General features: G+C 36.0%; 1 protein-coding gene across 7 annotated transcripts in view; it reads right to left on the bottom strand.

The window, feature by feature from the left end:
* The window catches only part of PCLO (piccolo presynaptic cytomatrix protein), a 401,999-nt gene that overhangs the window by 185,839 nt on the left and 196,887 nt on the right, over positions 1-19,273 (bottom strand). For 5 of the 7 annotated variants that reach the window (XM_015447837.3, XM_015447839.3, XM_005550357.4 and 2 more), the window contains exons 5-6: positions 13,329-18,408; positions 10,947-12,961 (exon numbers count right to left, since the gene is read on the bottom strand). In XM_015447837.3, the coding sequence (XP_015303323.3) occupies positions 10,947-12,961; positions 13,329-18,408 (7,095 nt within the window). The remainder of the gene's footprint in view (positions 1-10,946; positions 12,962-13,328; positions 18,409-19,273) is intronic. The other 2 variants (XM_005550358.4, XM_065542402.1) reach the window with 2 other exon arrangements.

The following is a 19,273-nucleotide window of genomic DNA, read 5'->3' as shown; positions in this document are numbered from 1 at the left end:
AAAAGTTGAAATCATACAAAGTGCCTTCTTTGACCACAATGGAATGAAGTTAGAAATCAATAAATTAAGGAATGAAGCTAGAAATCAATTAAGAAAAACTATAAAATTCTCAAATATGTAAAAATTAAACAACAAAAAGAAAAACAATCCAATTAAAACGTGGGCAAAAAGCTTGAATAGTTACTTCACATAAGAAATATGAATGGCTAAGAAGCACCTAAAAAGATGCTCAACAACATCAGTCATTAGAAGAATGAAAATCACAATCACAATGAGATACCAATTCACATCCACTAGGATAGTTATAATAATATTTACTTTAAAAAGGAAAATAAATATTGGAAAGGATGCAGAGAAATTGCAACCCTTGTACATTGCTGGTGGGAATGTAAAATGGTTCAACTGCTATGGCAGAGGTTGACAGTTCTTCAAAAAGTTAAATATGGAATTACTATAACACCCAGGAGTTAGTTATTCCTAGGCATATACCCTTAAAATTGTAAACAGATACACAAACAAATACTTGTATATTAACATTTATAGAACCATGATTCTCAATAGCCAATATATTCATCAGTAGATGAATGAATAAACAAACTGTGGCACATAGAATAAAATGGAATTCAACTATTTAAAGGAATAAAGTACTGATACTTGCTACAAAGTAGATGAACGTAGGAAATGTTATTTGAAGTGACAGAAGCCCATGACAAAAGGCCATATACTGTATGAATCCACTTGTATTTATCTAGAATAGGTAAACCCATACAGACAAAAACAGATTGGTAGTTGACAGAGGCTAAGCAGGGAAGGGAATGGAAAGTAATGGCTGAATGGGTATAGGATTTTATTTTGGCATGATGAAAATGTTTTGGAAGTAGATAGAGGTAGTGGTGATTGTACCACATTAAAATGTACTGAATTTGTCACTGAATTTTTCATTTTTAAATGGTTAATTTTTATGTTGTGTGAATTTCGCCTCAGTTAAAATAGCAGTCCTTTAAAAGGTATCATTACTGTCCAAATTTTGAAATATAAACAAAACTTATGCACATTTTAAAATGCTTTTACTTTTGAAACCTACATGTTTTTGTGAAAATTGTGTTTTAATGTCACATTTCATGGTAATGCCTTTTAACATCTATACTACAGTTTTTTTGCATTTGGCAAACAATGTTGTGCCTCACTTTGTGTAAAATAATAAACTTTACTGTAGTATTTTAAAAATATGTTTAATTATTTCAGTGGCAGAAAATAAAAATCCTCAAATTTCTAAACGGTATCATTTCCCGGAACTATTCAAAATCTTTGGCATAGTGCTAACTAGAATATTATAAACTGTACTTCTCATCTGAGTAATTATGATCTGATGTGCTTTTGGAAACTTTATCTAATTTTGGCAATAGTATCCCATTGCATATTTTAAATGCTCAATGCTAGGTAAATATTAAAAAGAAATCAACAGTTTTTCCCTTTTTATAATATTTACAATGTTATCCACCAGCAGGCTCTATTTCAGTCACTCTGTTATTAAAGGAGAATAGACTCAATTGCAAGCGATTAACCAATATCACCCAAACTTTACTTTCGTGTTTCATTAATACAAAATTACTGAAGGTGTGATTAAATAATTTACCCAAAAATTTCAGTTGTGTTTTGTCCTTCTTGCTATGAGATTAAAGTAACAATAGGTATTCTCCCTTTTTAATCACATGAAGGTATCTCCACATTAGATTCCAAATATCAGAACTTTGCTAATGGGTATTTTGAGTTACAGAACCCAACCAACAAAGTTATCTTCTACTACTTGTAGATATATATCTAAGGTCTATTTGAATGACAAAGTCAATGACAGGACATTTAAGAGTCATGGCTTTGAAAACAACATAAAGCATTATGGGCCATGCTAGACATTTAAATGCAAGGGCTATTCTCTTCCAAGGACTATGAAGACTTGGAATAAAACAGTATCAGTAAGAAATACAGAAATGATTAATTTGCTTTAAAGAATACATTACATTTTGACATTTCAGTGTTGTAAAGTGAAGCATTTATTAACTACAAGGGTATAATATTTAAAGCACATGTCTTAGAAGCAAGACACTATGTTTCTAAGTTTTTACATGTTTGTTAGAAAGGCACATTGCTATACATGTATTTTTTAACTGGTTTGTTGCTTCATTCAACATTATATTTCCTTGGTTATTTTTCTAGCAGAAAAGAAAATGCTTAAAGGTACAGATGACCTCCTTTTTCTCTTCCTTTTAGTCTCCCAATGTCAAGTTATTACTAAAATTTTAAACCACTTTTTTTGTAGTCCCTATTTCAAAAAATTATTGGGGCACCTTTTGCCCACATGCTCTTAGCTAGGTTAAAGGAAAGCCTGGTGAACAGTGAGCATAAGGAGAAACAATGAAGAAATTTAAAAACATTGACTTAAAGACTATTACTAAAACATGATAATATAAGGATGAAAATAACAGATCAATAGAAAATGAATATAGATAGCTCTGATTTTCTTATGTTATACCATTTAACTTTTATATGGTGCTGTTCGACTAAGATACTAACTGTTATGTACGACTACCTAATGTTGTTTCCTTCTTCAAAGGGCAAAATCATTTACATTTCTAATATGCTACAATGAAAAAATTATTCCTTTATCAGAAAATGTGTTAAATAACTTAAGTGGGCAGTCTGAAGTAGAATAATAGGTTAACAATAATTTCCAAGAATTAACATGAAAACTTCTCTTAAAACATAAATGTAAATTAAAAATAGTAAAATGCATATTCCCCTTTTTCTTTTCAGCAGTCATTCCTTTGTACTGTGGATGCTTAATGTTGCAGTACTGTTTGCCAGTGAAACATTCCATTCTTACAGCAAATCATTGGTCCATAAAGAGAGACTGTAGTGATTCTAATGTTTCTATAAAATATTTACTTATTGGTACTCTCATCAGAAAAAAATTAACTTTATTTTAAATGCTGCAAAATGTAAATCTCTATTTTACATTTCTGGACATGGGGTATTAGAATTATGATGTTATATGATGTATTTTTTTTTTCTCTGTGAACATGTATTTATTTCTCTTGGGCAACTACCTAGGTATGGAAGCATCAGATCATTACCAATTTGAAGAATGATTAAATAATTACCTATCAAAAGCCATGGTAAACATGACAGTTTTAATAGTGACACAAAGCCTTCACTAAATTATGTTGAGGTAAATATATTTTATGTTTACAATCTTGAAATCCCTAAGCTCAAAATTACAGTAATCTCTATTATGTTTTGTTTCTTGTTCATTGATTATCACTTAGCCTAGAACACAACCTTGGAATATGAAATTAAAATAGTTCAGGGATGTGTGTGTGTGGAAATATATATACATTTTTGTCACTGGAAATATACATATATTTATTTTTTCCACTGTAAATACATATTTTCCACTGGAAATATATATAGAGAGAAAGATGGATAAATATAGATATATTTTCCACTGGAAATACATATAGATATATTTTCCACTGAAATTATATATTATACATAAAGTATATATTAATTATATATAAATATGTAAATATAAATATATTTTTTATGAAGAAGAAATATTCGTTCTTCATAAACCTAAACCATATGAAATAGCTCCCTTAAAATTAAATAACAAAGATTTTTTAAAAGTGCCTGAACATGGCCCTTATTTCATATAAACTGCAGAAACATTTAGTTCTTTAGAAGACAATACTATTCACTTTTGATTAAAAGATGGTAAATTAAATTAAATCAATGACAAGAAATATTTTATTCAGTCCTCTAGAATTTAAAGCCTATGGACTTATATTAAAATGAAAACATTTTTACTAAATGTCATTTTAAGAGGTTAACTTTTCCTTTCAGTTCTCAGTTCTACACATCCAGTGTCATGAGAATGGATGTATAAATGAATGGCCGATTAGATAATTTTCCAAATGGATAATCAATGAAATCCGAGCACGCTGGTTGGTGTGCAGTTGAGAGAGCATTTATAGGCTCGATTCCTGCCACAAGTGAACTGATTGAAATCACCAGTAGAGGTTTTTCTAAATACAATACCATTGTTGTTTTTATTGGAATGATTTCTATCATTTTAATATGTGTCACACTGAATACATTTATGCACATTTATTCATGTCAAAAGGAAAAATTAATGTTGTGATGTTGATTCCTTGAAAAAGTATTTTGAAACTCTTTACAATGAACATTAATTGGTACTTTAAACAATGGTTTCAGCTTACAGTTTAAGGAAGCTAATGACTAAAACATACTAGTAGCCCCTATCCCTGGAGACAGTTCTTTGATTAGGACTGAATTTTGTCAGAAAAAACAATGGAGACTTGCCTTGCTCCTGTCATGTTAAAAAAAAAAATGATAATTTAATTGTACATTTAAAAATATAACTAAGAGAGTATAATTGGATGGTAAAAGATAAATCCTTGAGGAAATGGATATCCCATTTATCCTGATGTGATTATTACACATTGTGTGCTTGTATCAAAATATCCCATATACCCCATAAATATATACACCATGTACCCACAAAAATCTAAAAAATATAAAAAAAATCTAATGGATCAGAAATTTAGATTTGATCCAATCTAGTAGTTTATTCATGTAGTTAAAATGATTTATTAGAGAGCTAAAACAATATTTGTATTTTTTCTCACATTTATATTTAATCATTCGATTGGAAAGAAAGGAAGAGGGAATGGCAAGGATAATCATCTTTAGCTTCACATCTATTTTTAATGAACTTTTACTCCCTCAAGAGAGTTATTTATCATTCTTCACAGGCTAAGCTCTTATTTGCCGTTTTATAAAATTAGAAGTACTCCTTTTTTAGTCAAAAACATACTGAGACATCAGTTCTATAATCTGCATTAATGATTTCTTATATTGCTTTCAATCATTAAGGTTTTTTTTAATACTTTAATTTGAATTCTTTGTAACTTGTTCTTTAGGTGAAATTAAAACAGAAGAAAATCCCTTTGTTGTTTAAAGCTTCAGGCTAAAGAACTTCAGTTTATTTAGCCAGTTCATCTAAGACTCACCTTACCTTCTTTATGTAATTTTAAAATATACAATTAAGTTGTTACTGTCTATAGTCACCTACTATGTACCCATAACCTTTTTAAAAAATAACTTAAAACATTTAGAAAAAGACTCACCTTACCATACCACACTTGTTCAAGTTCTCTCCTAATTAAAACTCTACATGTAATTCACAATACATAATAGTACCAGGAGAAAAAAAGCTGTTAGTAGTGGGGTCTTGTTTAGTGCAAATAAAATTGGTGTTGAGTAGGTACAGGTGTGCAAAGGACATTGATCTGGGCTTCACATGCCTCATCTTTAAAATATGAAATAAAAGAAACATAATGCCTACAGAAAACAATTGATTTGGATCACAACCAAGCAACTGCATGTGAAAATATTTTATTAGTTACATGAGACTATAAAAGTAATGTTTTAATGTATATATGTATATGTGTATATGCCTATCAATAAGGTATAATATTAAATATGTTAAAGTGTCAAACAAGTATTAGAATTGTGATGTCACATATCTTATATTTCAAAATATACCCCACACTTTTCCAAATTTTTATATTATAATCCTTTTAGTTGCTTATTCATTTTTCCCAGTAAGACTTAATGTAGCATAATATAGAATCCTAAATAATTAGTAATGTGTAGAAATATAAACAGATGTACAAAAGTGTGGCCGGGCACAGTGGCTCATGCCTGTAATCCCAACATTCTGGGAGGCCAAGGCTGAAGGATCACTTGAGGTCAGGTGTTCAAGACTAGCCTGGCCAACATGGTGAAACCCCATCTCTACTAAAAATACAAAAATTAACTGGGCATCACAGCGGGTGCTTGTATTCCCAGCTATTCGGGGGGCTGAGGCAAGAGAATCATTTGTACCCGGGAGGCGGAGGTTGCAATCAGCTGAGATCACATCATTGCTTGAGTCAATTATAAAGTACACAATGTTTGAAATAGAAAGGGTAGTGAGCTGTTAAGAAACAAATATGCTGAAATACATAGGAAACTAATTACTGTTAAATAGTGCTCTGGTTTTAAACTGTTTCAGTAATACTCAATGCTCTATTAAGTTGGAACCCTCCCATGTTAAACTGGCATTTCATAATATTTAGTTTTACGCTTCTGACAGAAGTCTTTTAATGAACAATAAGAATATAATTTGTTTCTCAGAATCGTGTTAATTTGCCTATTTTGAAATTTGGATTCTGGAAAGGATAACACAAATGATTCGATTTTTTTCTGAAAATCTTTTCCTTCTAAGTTTTCTTTTGAAATTAATCCTTAGATATTTATTATAGTGAATAGCAATGTTAACTACTGAATACTAAATTGCTGAGATCAACTTAAAAGCTTTCTGGTTTTGACTCACTGACATTTGTATACCTGTGTACATTTGTTTTAATTGATTTTTTAAATAATATCTTTCCAATCACTAATGAGTATAAATTATTTTACTGCCATTTATTTTTAAAAGTACTTAATGGCCGGGCGCGGTGGCTCAAGCCTGTAATCCCAGCCCTTTGGGAGGCCGAGGCGGGCGGATCAGGAGGTCAGGAGATCGAGACCATCCTGGCTAACACGGTGAAACCCCGTCTCTACTAAAAATACAAAAAGAAATTAGCCGGGCGTGGTGGCGGGCGCCTGTAGTCCCAGCTACTCCGGAGGCTGAGGCAGGAGAATGGCGTGAACCCGGGAGGCGGAGCTTGCAGTGAGCCGAGATCGCGCCACTGCACTCCAGTCTGGGCGACAGAGCGAGACTCCGTCTCAAAAAAAAAAAAAAAAAATAAAAAAAAATAAAAGTACTTCAAAATAATACTTTGTATTTTAATTTTAAAACAGTTGGATGTTAAAATGCAATATTTTAATCAAGAAGAAATATCATGAGAAAAACATTAGTAATGAAGAAGGTAAGAGCTATAGAAAGATGAGGCTTCTATTATTTACAAAGCTAATCTTTAATATATGATTTTTTTCTGACATACATAAATACCACCATTATAAAACAGTTTTAAAGTTAGTTTTAATAGACTGCTTTCTTATATTGCTTGTCAAAGAGAATAATGAAAAATAACCTCTAATAAATATTATTATTATTCAAATCACATTTGGCCACCAGAGCCATTATTTCTTAAATCATTATACTCTGGAAGAATTGACAGAAATACAATCTCTCAATTTAGGTTATGGAAATTACTTTCAGAAATAGACATTAAAGGATTCCAAAAATTTTAAAAATAGCTATCAAAACAGCAATCAGTGAAGCAAAGCATATTCTTGTAAAAATCAGCTCATGAATGCCATCTGCTTTGCAATAGGATACTGGCTTAAACACTAGAACAAAAAGATTTTAATAAGAAGTTTGCCTATTACTAAAAACTTTCTAAAATTATTAAACAAGTCTAAGGGGACGAAATAGCTTCAACGATTAATAGCCTATGTACTTTTAAGGCCACATAGAGGTGATAACATTTTAATTGTAGCTATTTTTTTAGCACAAAAAGTAGTGTGTCCTATCATTGCCAAAATGTGATATTTCTGAAATATACAAACTATTTTTTTGATAGAAAAATCACTAAGAAAAATGTTATACTTTAAGAGAGATAAATCTTGAAAATTTATTTCAAGATTAGGTAACTTCTAGCTCTAAAAAATTCTTTGAATTTACATTGCTATGCAATAGATAATGTCACTTTTCTCCCCGACTTTGTAGACAGCATGCTACAGTAACCTTCTGATTGAAGTTATTGATCATCTGGGTTAGGATGTGAATCAGTCTCATTGTGCAGAAGAAAGAGAAAGGGTGTAAGGAAGGCATTTTGGAGCTCTGGTTTATGGAATCCTCATAAACATGGTGCTAGAGATAATCCACAGATACATGCAAAAATACTAGATGGAAATAAATGGAGAAAGTATAGTGTGGTCTATGTACAAAATGGAAGAAAAACAAACAGGAAACAGAAGTAAAAATTGTAACACTGGGCCAGGTGCGGTGGCTCACGCCTGTAATGCCACCACTTTGAACAGAAATCTGTATGTAGGAGTGAGCATACATATATCTGGGGAGAGAGAGGCACAGACATGTGCCCTGGGTGGGGGTGAGGTTGGCACATCCAAAGAACAGCACGGCCTATGGTCGGAGCAGAGTGAGGAGGGGGAAAAGTTTGGAGAGTGATCAATAAGGTCATGAAACAAGCAGAGATCACATCACATGTGGCCTTGTTAAGAAATTTCTAATGTATTTTGAATTTGATGAGATCTTAATAGAGTTTAAACTGTGCTGCAAGTAACATAATCTGATGTACGTTTTAAAAAATCACTCTAGGTGCTGTTTAGAGAATTGATGGTAGTAAAGGCAAGTGTAGAAGGAGTCCAAGGGCTGTGCACATTCTAAATGAAAGATGATGGTGGCTCTGGTCTATGATCCTCATAGCCACAGGAAATAAATCCAAACTTTGTAAGGCAGCAGATTAGATCTCCAGTGACCTGGCCCTCACTCGACTTTCTGGTTGTATTTACAGTAAACCCTTTTCTCCTCCTCTTTGCTTTATGTCTGTTCATCAATCTGAAACTTTGTCCATTTATTCCCTCTAGTTACAATCACCTCCATTTTTCTCTTCATGGTCCAGCAGAGGTCTCAATCTTCATGACTCAGACCTCTTCTTTGCAACCTCTCCTGACACTTTCAGGAGGAGGACAGATTGATTCAGAATCTGATAGAGTATAAAACTTATCTTTTAACCTGTATTATATGTGTCACAGTGTTGTTTCAGTGCCTACTGAGTGGTGTAAGTTTTTTCAATCTTACTGGTCTGTGAAAATTAACAACCTGTAAACTACTGAGCTAGCCTTCTTCAATTCACATTACTACGAATATCCCTAAGAAAATTATTTTTTTCAGTATAGTTAATACTTAGTAATTCACACTTATAATTAAGAAATTTATTTACTTTAAAATAGGCTCAAAGTATGTCTAGACATTTGCCTAGAAATTATAAAATTCACATCTTAGACTCATAGTCTCTAGAGTGTTAAAAACACTGCCTGTGTATAAAATGATCTACCTGTGCATGTAATAAGACAATACCTTTGAATTTGTACTATTCCATATTAAAGTATGGATTTAACTTGACCAACTGGAAAAAGAACCACTGAATTGTGCTTTGAGGCTCAGAACACCTAGGGTTTTTCAGATTCTGGGTATTATTTGCTAATTCTACTCAACTTCCTTTATGATTAGCTTATCAATATTGCTGACACGTAATACAACCTTTACAACCCATTGTATCAATTTCCAAATGGATACATTTCCAAATCCAAAGTGCATACTTTGTGAGGAAAAAAATATTGATAACTTGAGACTCTTTGTTAGCTGAGTTCATCTGAATTAAGGGTACAGGGATACATATTATGTAAATAGTAAATATTCCACCTGGAAAGCCTGTTCTTTCTAGTAATGGAAGTCTTCACTATTGCTTTGAAAATACTGCCAAAAATCATATTTCAAAGTTGTTCACATAACTCTTTAAGTGAATTTCTAGAACAAACTTATTAAAAAAACCCTATATATTATAACTAACTTAAAAATCACTTTTCAACAATATTAATAGATTAAATTCTGGAAACAACACTACGCATGAAATAATTCTCTGTATACTGGATGAAATCTCAATACACCAGAGGTTTCCTGATTCTATAGTTATTACCTCTCCCCTTGACGTGAAAACAGCTTTACTTTTAGCTTATGTAAATATGTAATAATACAATTCTACTAGAAAACTAGAAAACAAACATAAATTTATAATTTACTATTATGACCATTGATGGCTATATACCTACGAGTAGACTTACAGTCATATATCATGACATATTTTTCAGCCCACAGCCAGTGTTTAACACATATGGGTCAGTGGAAATGTAACACTGTCTCAGAAAAACCTACTTAGAAGCTTCAGGGTTCAAAACCTAGAGCTCAGTAATCATGCATTAGGGGAACTTCTAATTTGAACAGAAGTCTTGTTCTAAATTGAGCTATTACGTCTGTCAATCACTTTCTGGATAGTTATGTATATTAGATTTTCTTAAGTAGGAAATATCTGGTTTATATCTGATTATCAACATTTCTTATTCTCTGTTATACAGATCTTCACAGATACATCTGTATATGTTCTTTTCCCCTTGAAGCATACCTATATATTTGAAAATAATTAATTTATATTATCCAAAGAAACATGAAAAATTATTTTCACTTCTGTGAGCACTAGGACTAAGGTTTACCTGAGTTTAGATTAATAAAGTTGCCAGAAATAAAATAAGCATGGATGAACTATGATGATTATATTACACTTTTATCTGTCTGCCTCAGAAATGTTCTCTTTTGACCAGTAAGTGTTCCAAGCCTTTTAATGAAAACATTCTGGCTGGAGGAAGAGGATACTGACAAGATGATCTCTCCCACTAAATATCCATGGTCTAAATTTATAGTCACCGTTTGCATTATCTGTTTAATGTTTCCTATAATGCCTGAAAATGAATATTATGTTTACTGAAATCACAGTTACGTTGACATTTGGGAGATTTTGATATAAGAATAAGACTTTCGATTTCATTGTCTTAAAATAATAAAATCATTTTCTTCACATAATGTTTTCTTTCTTTGGTATTTTTAAGGAATGTATGGTTTTCCACACACACACACGCACACACACACATACATAGTGTAAATTTCTAAGGCAATAATCTTCACTCTAATCTAGTATTAGGTTTCTAAGGTACCAGGAGCCTGACTGCCTCCTAAAAGTCTGAAAACACATGATTAACAACTCATCCATTGCCTTCCAACTGAAAAGAATCACTCTTACCGTATAGCCCTCGGTATACTGAAAAGGAGCCCTGGAACTTTCGTCTGCTGTTGGACTCAGAGGCTTGGGGTCAGACATAGAACGCTGCATCATCTTGGCTGCCTTAGGACTTGCTGGGGGAACTTTAGCCATATCTGGATGCAGTACTTTCTGTGGACTTATATCATCAGGGAGGGGTTTTTCATAAGGTACAAAGGCTGATTCTAAGGCTTTGCCTGGTGAAAGTGGTGAGATGGGTGAATAAAGGACTTTGGGGGATTTGGGTGGGGAAGGAGCCAGCTGTACTGTGGAATCTGCCCGGAGGTGAGATGAATAACCAATCTCTAAAGGTGTTGGGCGTTTCTTGTCTTTGGGTGGAGATGTGGCACTCAGGTATTGAGGACTTTGTGTGTCTGAATCTGCTTCTGTTTGACATCCTAAACTGCCCCCTTTGTAAGTCTTTTCAGGTGCTGAAATGTGTTTAATTATTTCTACCTTGGCATCCACTCGTGCCCGTATGGAGGGTGTTCTTATGGTTCCAACTGGTTCAGTTTGCACAGATATCTCTGCTACCGTTTGAACTGCTATGCTGGAGACTTTGGAAAGGGGTTTGGTCTTGTCAGCCTCTGCCATGCTGTCACCATATTTCCCTACACGAGCTTTCCTCCTTGATCTAGTAGGCACATCCCACTCATCCTGATCTTCATCATCAGTTTGGACGCTTGTATCCACACTCTTTTTAGTTCTCCTTCTCCTACTCACATAGCTCCGATCTGTGGCATCTTCGTCATCCGTTTGTACACCACTGTCCACTATCTTTTTAAAACTTCGGGGATCATCTGCCATATTTTCTCCCATTTCATCATACTGTCCTCGGACTTTAGCTCCAGAACTTCTCTTTTTGGGCTGTTTTTCCTCTTTTACAACAACATCTGTTAGAGGTATTTCTGAAACAGTGCTCAGGATACCAGGTGGGGCAATGTACTGAGTAACACCATCAGACTGAACGGTGTACCATCCTTGGCTTTGTGGTATTTCAATTGCCACAACAGCTGAAGCTGTAGTGGTTGCATCTTCAGTTGCCCAAAACTGACTGCCTTCTGGGGCAGCATACTGACCTTCCAAAATTGCCTGCTCTGTAGTGGTTTGTGGAGAAGCAGTTCCAGAAGGGTCATAGTTATACTGGTAGATCTGCCGAATCTTTTGCTCCTCCAGCTGCTGGTGAAGCTGTTGTTGCAGCTGTTGGATCTGCTCAAGCTGTAACTGTTGCTGAGCTAACGTCTCCTGCCTCATCATGAACTGGGCTTGCCGCTCTTCTTCTTGCTGATAGAGAAGGTGTTGCTTCATAGATTGCAGCTCCTCCAACTTTTTCTGAACCATGATCTTTTCTTGTTCTCGGAATCTTTGAATTTCCTGACGTTCCCACTCCAATTCCTCAGCAAAGCGCTGTTGCTTTATTTTCTCCAGCTCCAGGAGCTCACGCTCCAAGTCTAGCTGCTGCTGTTGTTTATCTTCTTCAGGGACAATCAAAAGAGCACTTTCATCTCCCACCACTTCAGGAAACACTTCAGATGCTGTGGTTAAAGTGGGAACAGAGTCTATTGTCTCAGCAGTAAGAGACTCCATAGTAATAGTTTGCAAGCTGGCACTGATATCAATACCAGTTACTGCAATGTCCGTTTCAGATGCACCTGTTGTTATAAAATACGATCTAGGCATTGGCTGGCTATGGTGCAGGGCAGGTAATGAAGTCACTGCATCAGTTGTATGAATACCAGACAAATCCCTCACTGTGGTGCTGAAAATGGAGCCGGGTTGTGTGGTGATAGCAAAGGTAGAGGGTGTCGGAGTTGCTACTGAAGAATAGACAACACCATTAGATGACCTCAAAACACTCCCCACACAATACTGGGGTCCTGGCGGTGGTGTCATTCTTGCTGTGGAATACTGTGGGGTACTAATCCCAACTCCTGAAATGACTTGTCGTGTTTCTGGATATGGACCTGTAGTCTTGCTTGAATAATCCATTACCTCACCTGAAATACAGGGCAGAGTTATAGTCCAGTTCCCAGAATGAATGCTGCTTTTTGAGTTTGAAAACCCTCTCATCTTGATGAACATAATGAATGAGACTGCATGCAAATCCACAGGTTAACCTAATTAGATGCGGAATGAAAGCAATGTTGAACATGCAGGCACATGCAGGTGATTTTGAGCAGAACAAATTTTTTTTTAACATGAAGGAACAAAAGCGCACATGTACTCCAAAATACGCTGCTAAAACATCCAAAGAAAGAGAAAAAGTAACAAAACTGGAAAAGGAACCACATTTTCATCCTGAAATGAGATGAGGAACACCATAATTATATTTCAAGGAAAGGTCTGCTGCCACATCATACTGACCTGTAGTAACTCTCCCTGAAGTCAGATCTACTGCTGTGTCAGTTCCTTCAGAATAATCAAAAGCATTCTTACTTTTATAGAAAAAATGTCCAGCTTCTGCTAAATTTGTGTCAGACATGGAAGGCTTCATTCCCCCAATCCCTCTATAACCATATGGCCCTGATCGATCATACTGATAGTGGTCATCCCTATAACCAAAACGATCCTCAGGAAGAGTAGTTGCAGGCTGCTGTGCTGTGCAGCTCCTTCCAAACGGTAATTTATAAACCACATCACAGCACACAGCTCTTCTCCCTGCTGTTAAGTCAACGGGTTTTTCATCATCTTCTATTATTTTGGTCATCACACTTGAAGTAGACTCATCCATTGTTACGACTGTTCTATGAGACTTGGTTGTACTGAGATCCACTACTTCCCCATCAGTGATCCCCTGGGATATGGTGCTATCAGTCCATCCATTTGTGACACCAACAGGAGGCGCAGTGACAGGTTTTGTAACAGCCAGTGTCATTGCATGTGCTGGAGTACCTAGAGATAAGTTTATCGGCGCTTCTTCCCTAGCTATAGGAAAGACCTGGTCACTTGGTATCCTGTATGGGGGCTCAGCATGCTTTGATGTTGTAAGCTGGAGTGGTGTTGTCATTGCACGTTCTACACCCACTAGGCTTTCTGTGCCTGTAGTGTAACTTGCACTAGCTGTGCATGTGACAAAGGTCACTGTCTCAGTGGGCAGAGATACAGGAGTCACTATTGATGATGTTACACTAAGATTTATAATAGAGGGTTGGACAGCACTAATTTGTTTCCCATAAACTTCATTTGTTGTGATCTGCCTTTTCACATCCATTGTAGAAGCAGAAAGATCAATACATTTATCAGTTGTTTCAACTTCTACCTTTGGTACTGTACGCAAATCAATTACATCACCAACAAGTTGCAATTTTCCATCTTCTTGATACTGAGGCTTCTCTAAATGTAGGTTATCTAGAGCAAGAGGCTCTGGAGGAATTGTTATGGAAATGCTGCTGAGACCAACACTAGGAGCTGTACTTCCGGTTGCTGAAACCTCAGTCTTGGAAACTTCAGTAGTGACAAACTGTGTAACTGACATGGCAGTTGCTTGAAATGAAGAGGGTGCTGTGACAGGGGTAGGAGAAAATGTCTGTAAAGCTCCAGAGATATAGAAGGTCTGTTCTGATGAACTTGGAACTTCTACAGCTGTCATAGGAGGAATTACAGAAAACACAGGTTCAACAGAAACCAGATCTTTGGAGGGTGATCCCAAGGGCCAACTGGTAATTGCTTGACTAGCAGAAGCATCTGTCGGAGTCCCAGGTTCAGATGGCAATGTAATAACTACATAAGTTTCCGTGAGGGATTTGGAAAATCTTGGTGAGGACTTGTTGGAGTGTGGGGAAAGTGGGGAGGTAGGGGAAGGCAATTTATAATCTGCTGAAGTCACTAAATTTAAGGTCATACTTGAAGTTAAAGATAGGCCTGTTGGTTTGGGGTGTATATCTGTTGGTTTTTGTGTAGTTGCTGGAATCTGAGGAATCACTGGTTTGGGGGCGATTGGAGGTTTGCTTGGCTCAGGCCTGTGGGTAAATACAAGTCCAGATGGAATTGAAGATGGCTTAGGAGGAACAGGAGGAGGTGCGGTGGTACATATTCTTGTAACAGGTAATCCACTACTTTTCAGAACAGCTGTGGTCTCTACAGTAGTAACAGCATCAAACAGAGGTGTAGCTGTAGTCACTGGAGCTGTAACTGTTAACTTTTTTTTAGGAAGAATAGTTGGTTTCGGTGAAGTTGGTGGAGGAAGTGGTGGGGGAGGAGGTGGCGGTGGTGGAGGAGGAGGAGGAGGGGGAGGGGGAGGAGGGGGAGGAGGTTGAGCTGATATGTCCAAAGAAGAACTTCTAAAGAATGGGCGAGGTTTAGTTGGAAGAGAGGAAACAGAAGGACTGCCAGATGGTAACTGAGACACAGGTTTTTCCTGACCAAAGGTCTCTCCAGATGTAAAGTACGTAGTTGAAAGCTGCTCTTTCATTGGAAGGATTATTACAGAAGAAGGTGGGTGATCAAACACAGTTTCAGAGAAGCTACTTTTTGTTAGTTCGGCCTCCAACTCCTTTTTATCTCTGTAAGCTTCCAAAACTTCCAGAATGATTCCATTCCCAGTTTCCTTCTTGGTGCTCTTCACTGGGTCCTTTTCAGCTATAGATAAGTCAGTAGAAATAGTGTCAGCAACTGGCCCTTCAGGTTTAGGTGCTACAGATTCTATGATAGAAGATGCCATATCGGATAAGGAAATAATATGATCAGCACTAGCTCTACCATCTGATATGGTAGTCCGATCTAAAGATACACTTATTTCTTCCGGGTAGTCTATAATGCTGCCTGGAAAATAAGTTGATGAAGAAATTTCCTCAGAATCCTCAAATTTAGTTATCATGTCCACTGGTTCTGTATAAACTGTGGTTATGCTATCCAGGGTAGTAATGGGTGAAGAGCTATCTGTGGTACAGACCGAGGAAACAGATGATGTGAGAGAAGGTGTGTCAGAGGGTGGGACAGATGTAGCACTTTCTGAAGGCTCCGAGTAGGTCAAAATCAGCGATTCATGGGCAATTATCTCTTGAATTTCTCTTGTATAATCGGTTACATATTCATCCTCAATTTCTTCTGTTGAAAAATGTTGGGTTATTTTAACATCTGGGATAGACAGTGTTGCACTGCTGGTCGAATCTGTAAGAGATGCTCCTGAGAGAACACTTGATGTCAAAGATGCATCAGGCATTCTGTCAAAGTCCATGGTGGACTCTGTCATATCCTCACCGATGGGGGCCTGGGTTGGGCTAGATCCAGGTGTTAACTGCATCTGTTGCCTCTTCATAAGTTCCTCATAGGCAGCATCAGCATCTAGTAGTTTCTTTTCTTCTCCTGTAGAAGTTACCATAGTACCCAGGTCCACTATCTCATGGCTTTCTGGGATGATAAAAGAGCTTGAAACAATATCTTCCTGAGGCACAACAGAATGTAAGCTTTCTAACTCATAAAACTCTTTCTGGAGGTCTGTAATTTTCTGCATAGGATCTTCATAAATTTGTTCTGAAAGTCTTATCTTTTGCTCTCTTCCTCTCTGCTGCATAAATCCATTTTCTTCTTCTTGCCTTGTTAGCAGGCTGCCATCTACAGATCCATTGTACGTGTCTTCTACTAAAGATTCATAAATATAATCCTCTATTAGCATTCCACCATACAAAGGCTCTTTTTCAAACACTTCATCTCGTTCATTTGCAGCTGGAAAAGCTTTGTATTTGTGTGTTTTATGCATCATTTCTTCATACATCTCCTCAGCACTTTTTAACGCCTTTTGGCTACCTTCTTTCTGCATAATAGAGTGCTCATCTGTTGGTGAGTATAATGACACAGCTGTGGGCAATTTATAAACTTTTTGTACTTCTATTATTTTTTCCGGGCTTATTTCAAAACCTTCTGGGTCTGATTCTATGCTAGGTGAATATTCAGAACAAGAAGATCTATGGAGCTCCTCCATTTCTGCAGCCTGACGTAACTCTTCTGTTGGAGATGCATCTTCAATGGGAGAGAGATTACTAGGTGGTGTCTTTGGCCTTTCCCTTCTTCTCTGAGCTCGAAGTTCGTCTTTGTCTTTCTTTGATTTTTTACTAGAGCTCTTTCTTTGTTGCTGTTCTATTTCCCTCTGCTTTTCTTGCTCCTTTAATAATTCTTCTTCTTCTCTCAATTCTTCTTCCTCTGAAGAATCTTCAATAGTAGGCAAAAGAGGGCCATGTGATCTGTGCCGAGCTTTGCGTTGCTGTTTGCTCTCTCCTTTTTTGTGACTCGGGCTACTGTCACTGTCCTCATCAAGTGATGATACTGATGTAGGGGATGTACCAGGAGTGAAGCTGGAAGCATGCAGACTCGAAGACCCCTCTCCCCTTGACCTATCTTCAGGTGAGTCTGTCAGGCTTTCCATTTCTAATTCTGGCTCTTCCTCAAAATACAAACTTGTTTTTTTCTGTGATGACTCTGCAGAATATTTATCTGTTATTGTACTGTTGAGCTCAATTGTTTTAAATCGGCGTAGCCCTCCTCCTCCAGCAACTACAAGTTCTTCACTTTCCTGACTTTTAGTTTCTCTGTATTTAAGTTCAGGACTTTCATCAAATGCTTCATCGTCTTCATCATGCCATGAGTGACGTCTTCCTACATCATCATCAATGCTTGTGCTACTTTTTCGAGTCAGTCGTCTGTGTTTCCCTGCTGTTATTTTGCCTTTTCCCTTGGTTTCTTCCTTCTTCTGGCTCTCAGTACTACTACTAATCTCTTTGAGCTGGTTCCTGATGAACTCATCATCTTCAGAACCTGAAGCATCTTCATCAGCACTCATTTCTATGATTTGTTTTCGAATGAAGTCCTCCTCTTCCCCTGATCCTTGGCTGTCTTCCTGTTTATACTCATCACTGCTTGATGAGCCAACACTAGTTCTTCGTTTTCTTTGTGGAACAGGTGAGTTTTCACTTTCACTACTCTCTTCAACTGAATCATAATGCTCTCTTCTAGTAGTTATGTCATCAACAAACTCAGACTTTTCTTTATGGTCCTTGCTGGAAGGAATATCTTGCTGGGTATCTTTTTTAAAAGTGTCTTTCCTTTCTTCTTGACTTTCTTTGATCCCCTCTTCTGAAATAGTAATTTCCAAGGTTTCAGACACACTCTGAGTTTTCTGTTGGTCTTTAGGCTGCTCAGGAGAAACTTCATGGGGTTGTGTTTTCTTTTCTGACTTTTCATCAACAAGTGTACTTGCTTGAGCTTCCAAAATAGATAGGACTGTACTTTCTAATTTAGCCAAATCTGAGGGGCTGGAAGGGCTGCTTTCTTGTGAAAAAGAGTCCTTTTTGAGTCCCTTGAGAATATCCTTTTCATCAGTTGGAATAAGACTTGGAATTTCACCAAGTGAGCTTGATATTCCATCAGAAGAATATCCCGTGTCGCTCAGACCTTGGGGGCTTTTAGGCTGCTGAGAACTTGAGGTGTCTGATTTGTCATCTTCCTTTTCCTAAGCAGGGAGATAAAGATACAGGAAAACTTAACATGGTTAAACTAAAAACATGGCCTCTCCATTACTATCAAATAACTATTAGGAACTGAAAAATAATTTTGGAAAATTTTTTCAACCATATGTTAGTATTTTTTAAAAGTTTGAGAAAAATATTGTTGATATGTGTTGATAAGGTTAGTTTCCACTTAAACTAAATTTCACTAAATGTCAATTCTGAATGACATTTGATCTTCTTTCATAAATACCCTTTCACATTTCAATGTCATTTTCCATCAAAAATATGATTATTTTTCTCAATAAATTTGCTTTAAGATAAAGTTTATAAATTGTGATGAAGATGTTTAAAGATAAATTTTCTATTAACATAATTTACTTTTGGATTATAAGGTCAGGAAAAGTTCAAGAAAGTATCAGACAATGGGCTTTGTGCCTGGCTGCAAGTTGTAAGGGATGTTGGAGAATTCACTAAACAAAAAAAAGCAAGTAACATGCCATAATAACATATGTGCCATGTACCACAAATACATGGTTATCGTTCTTGTCAAATGATTCAAACAAGGCATTGCTTTTAAAAGACATTTTGAAAGTTATGAACCACTATATATACTTGATATTAATAATATCATTACTCTATATCACTTGGAATGAATGTTTATAAATTTTGTACTTTGAAAAAGTTATGCAATAATTGGTCTGACTTATCAGTTCAGCTAAAGAGAAATATCCAGCTGTAATTTTTTGTAGAGTTGTTAATCACATGTATCTTCAGCATCCCATCTCAAAAGTGTTTCACTAATGTCACTTACAAATACCTTTTGATTTTGAAATCTTGTTTTATCTTGAAAAGCAGCTTCCTTAAAAA

Source organism: Macaca fascicularis, chromosome 3 (genome assembly GCF_037993035.2).
Source record: "Macaca fascicularis isolate 582-1 chromosome 3, T2T-MFA8v1.1".
NCBI classification, from domain to species: Eukaryota; Metazoa; Chordata; class Mammalia; order Primates; family Cercopithecidae; genus Macaca; species Macaca fascicularis.
The sequence above is the reverse complement of the archived record's forward strand: the minus strand, read 5'-3'. Positions and strand labels throughout refer to the sequence as shown.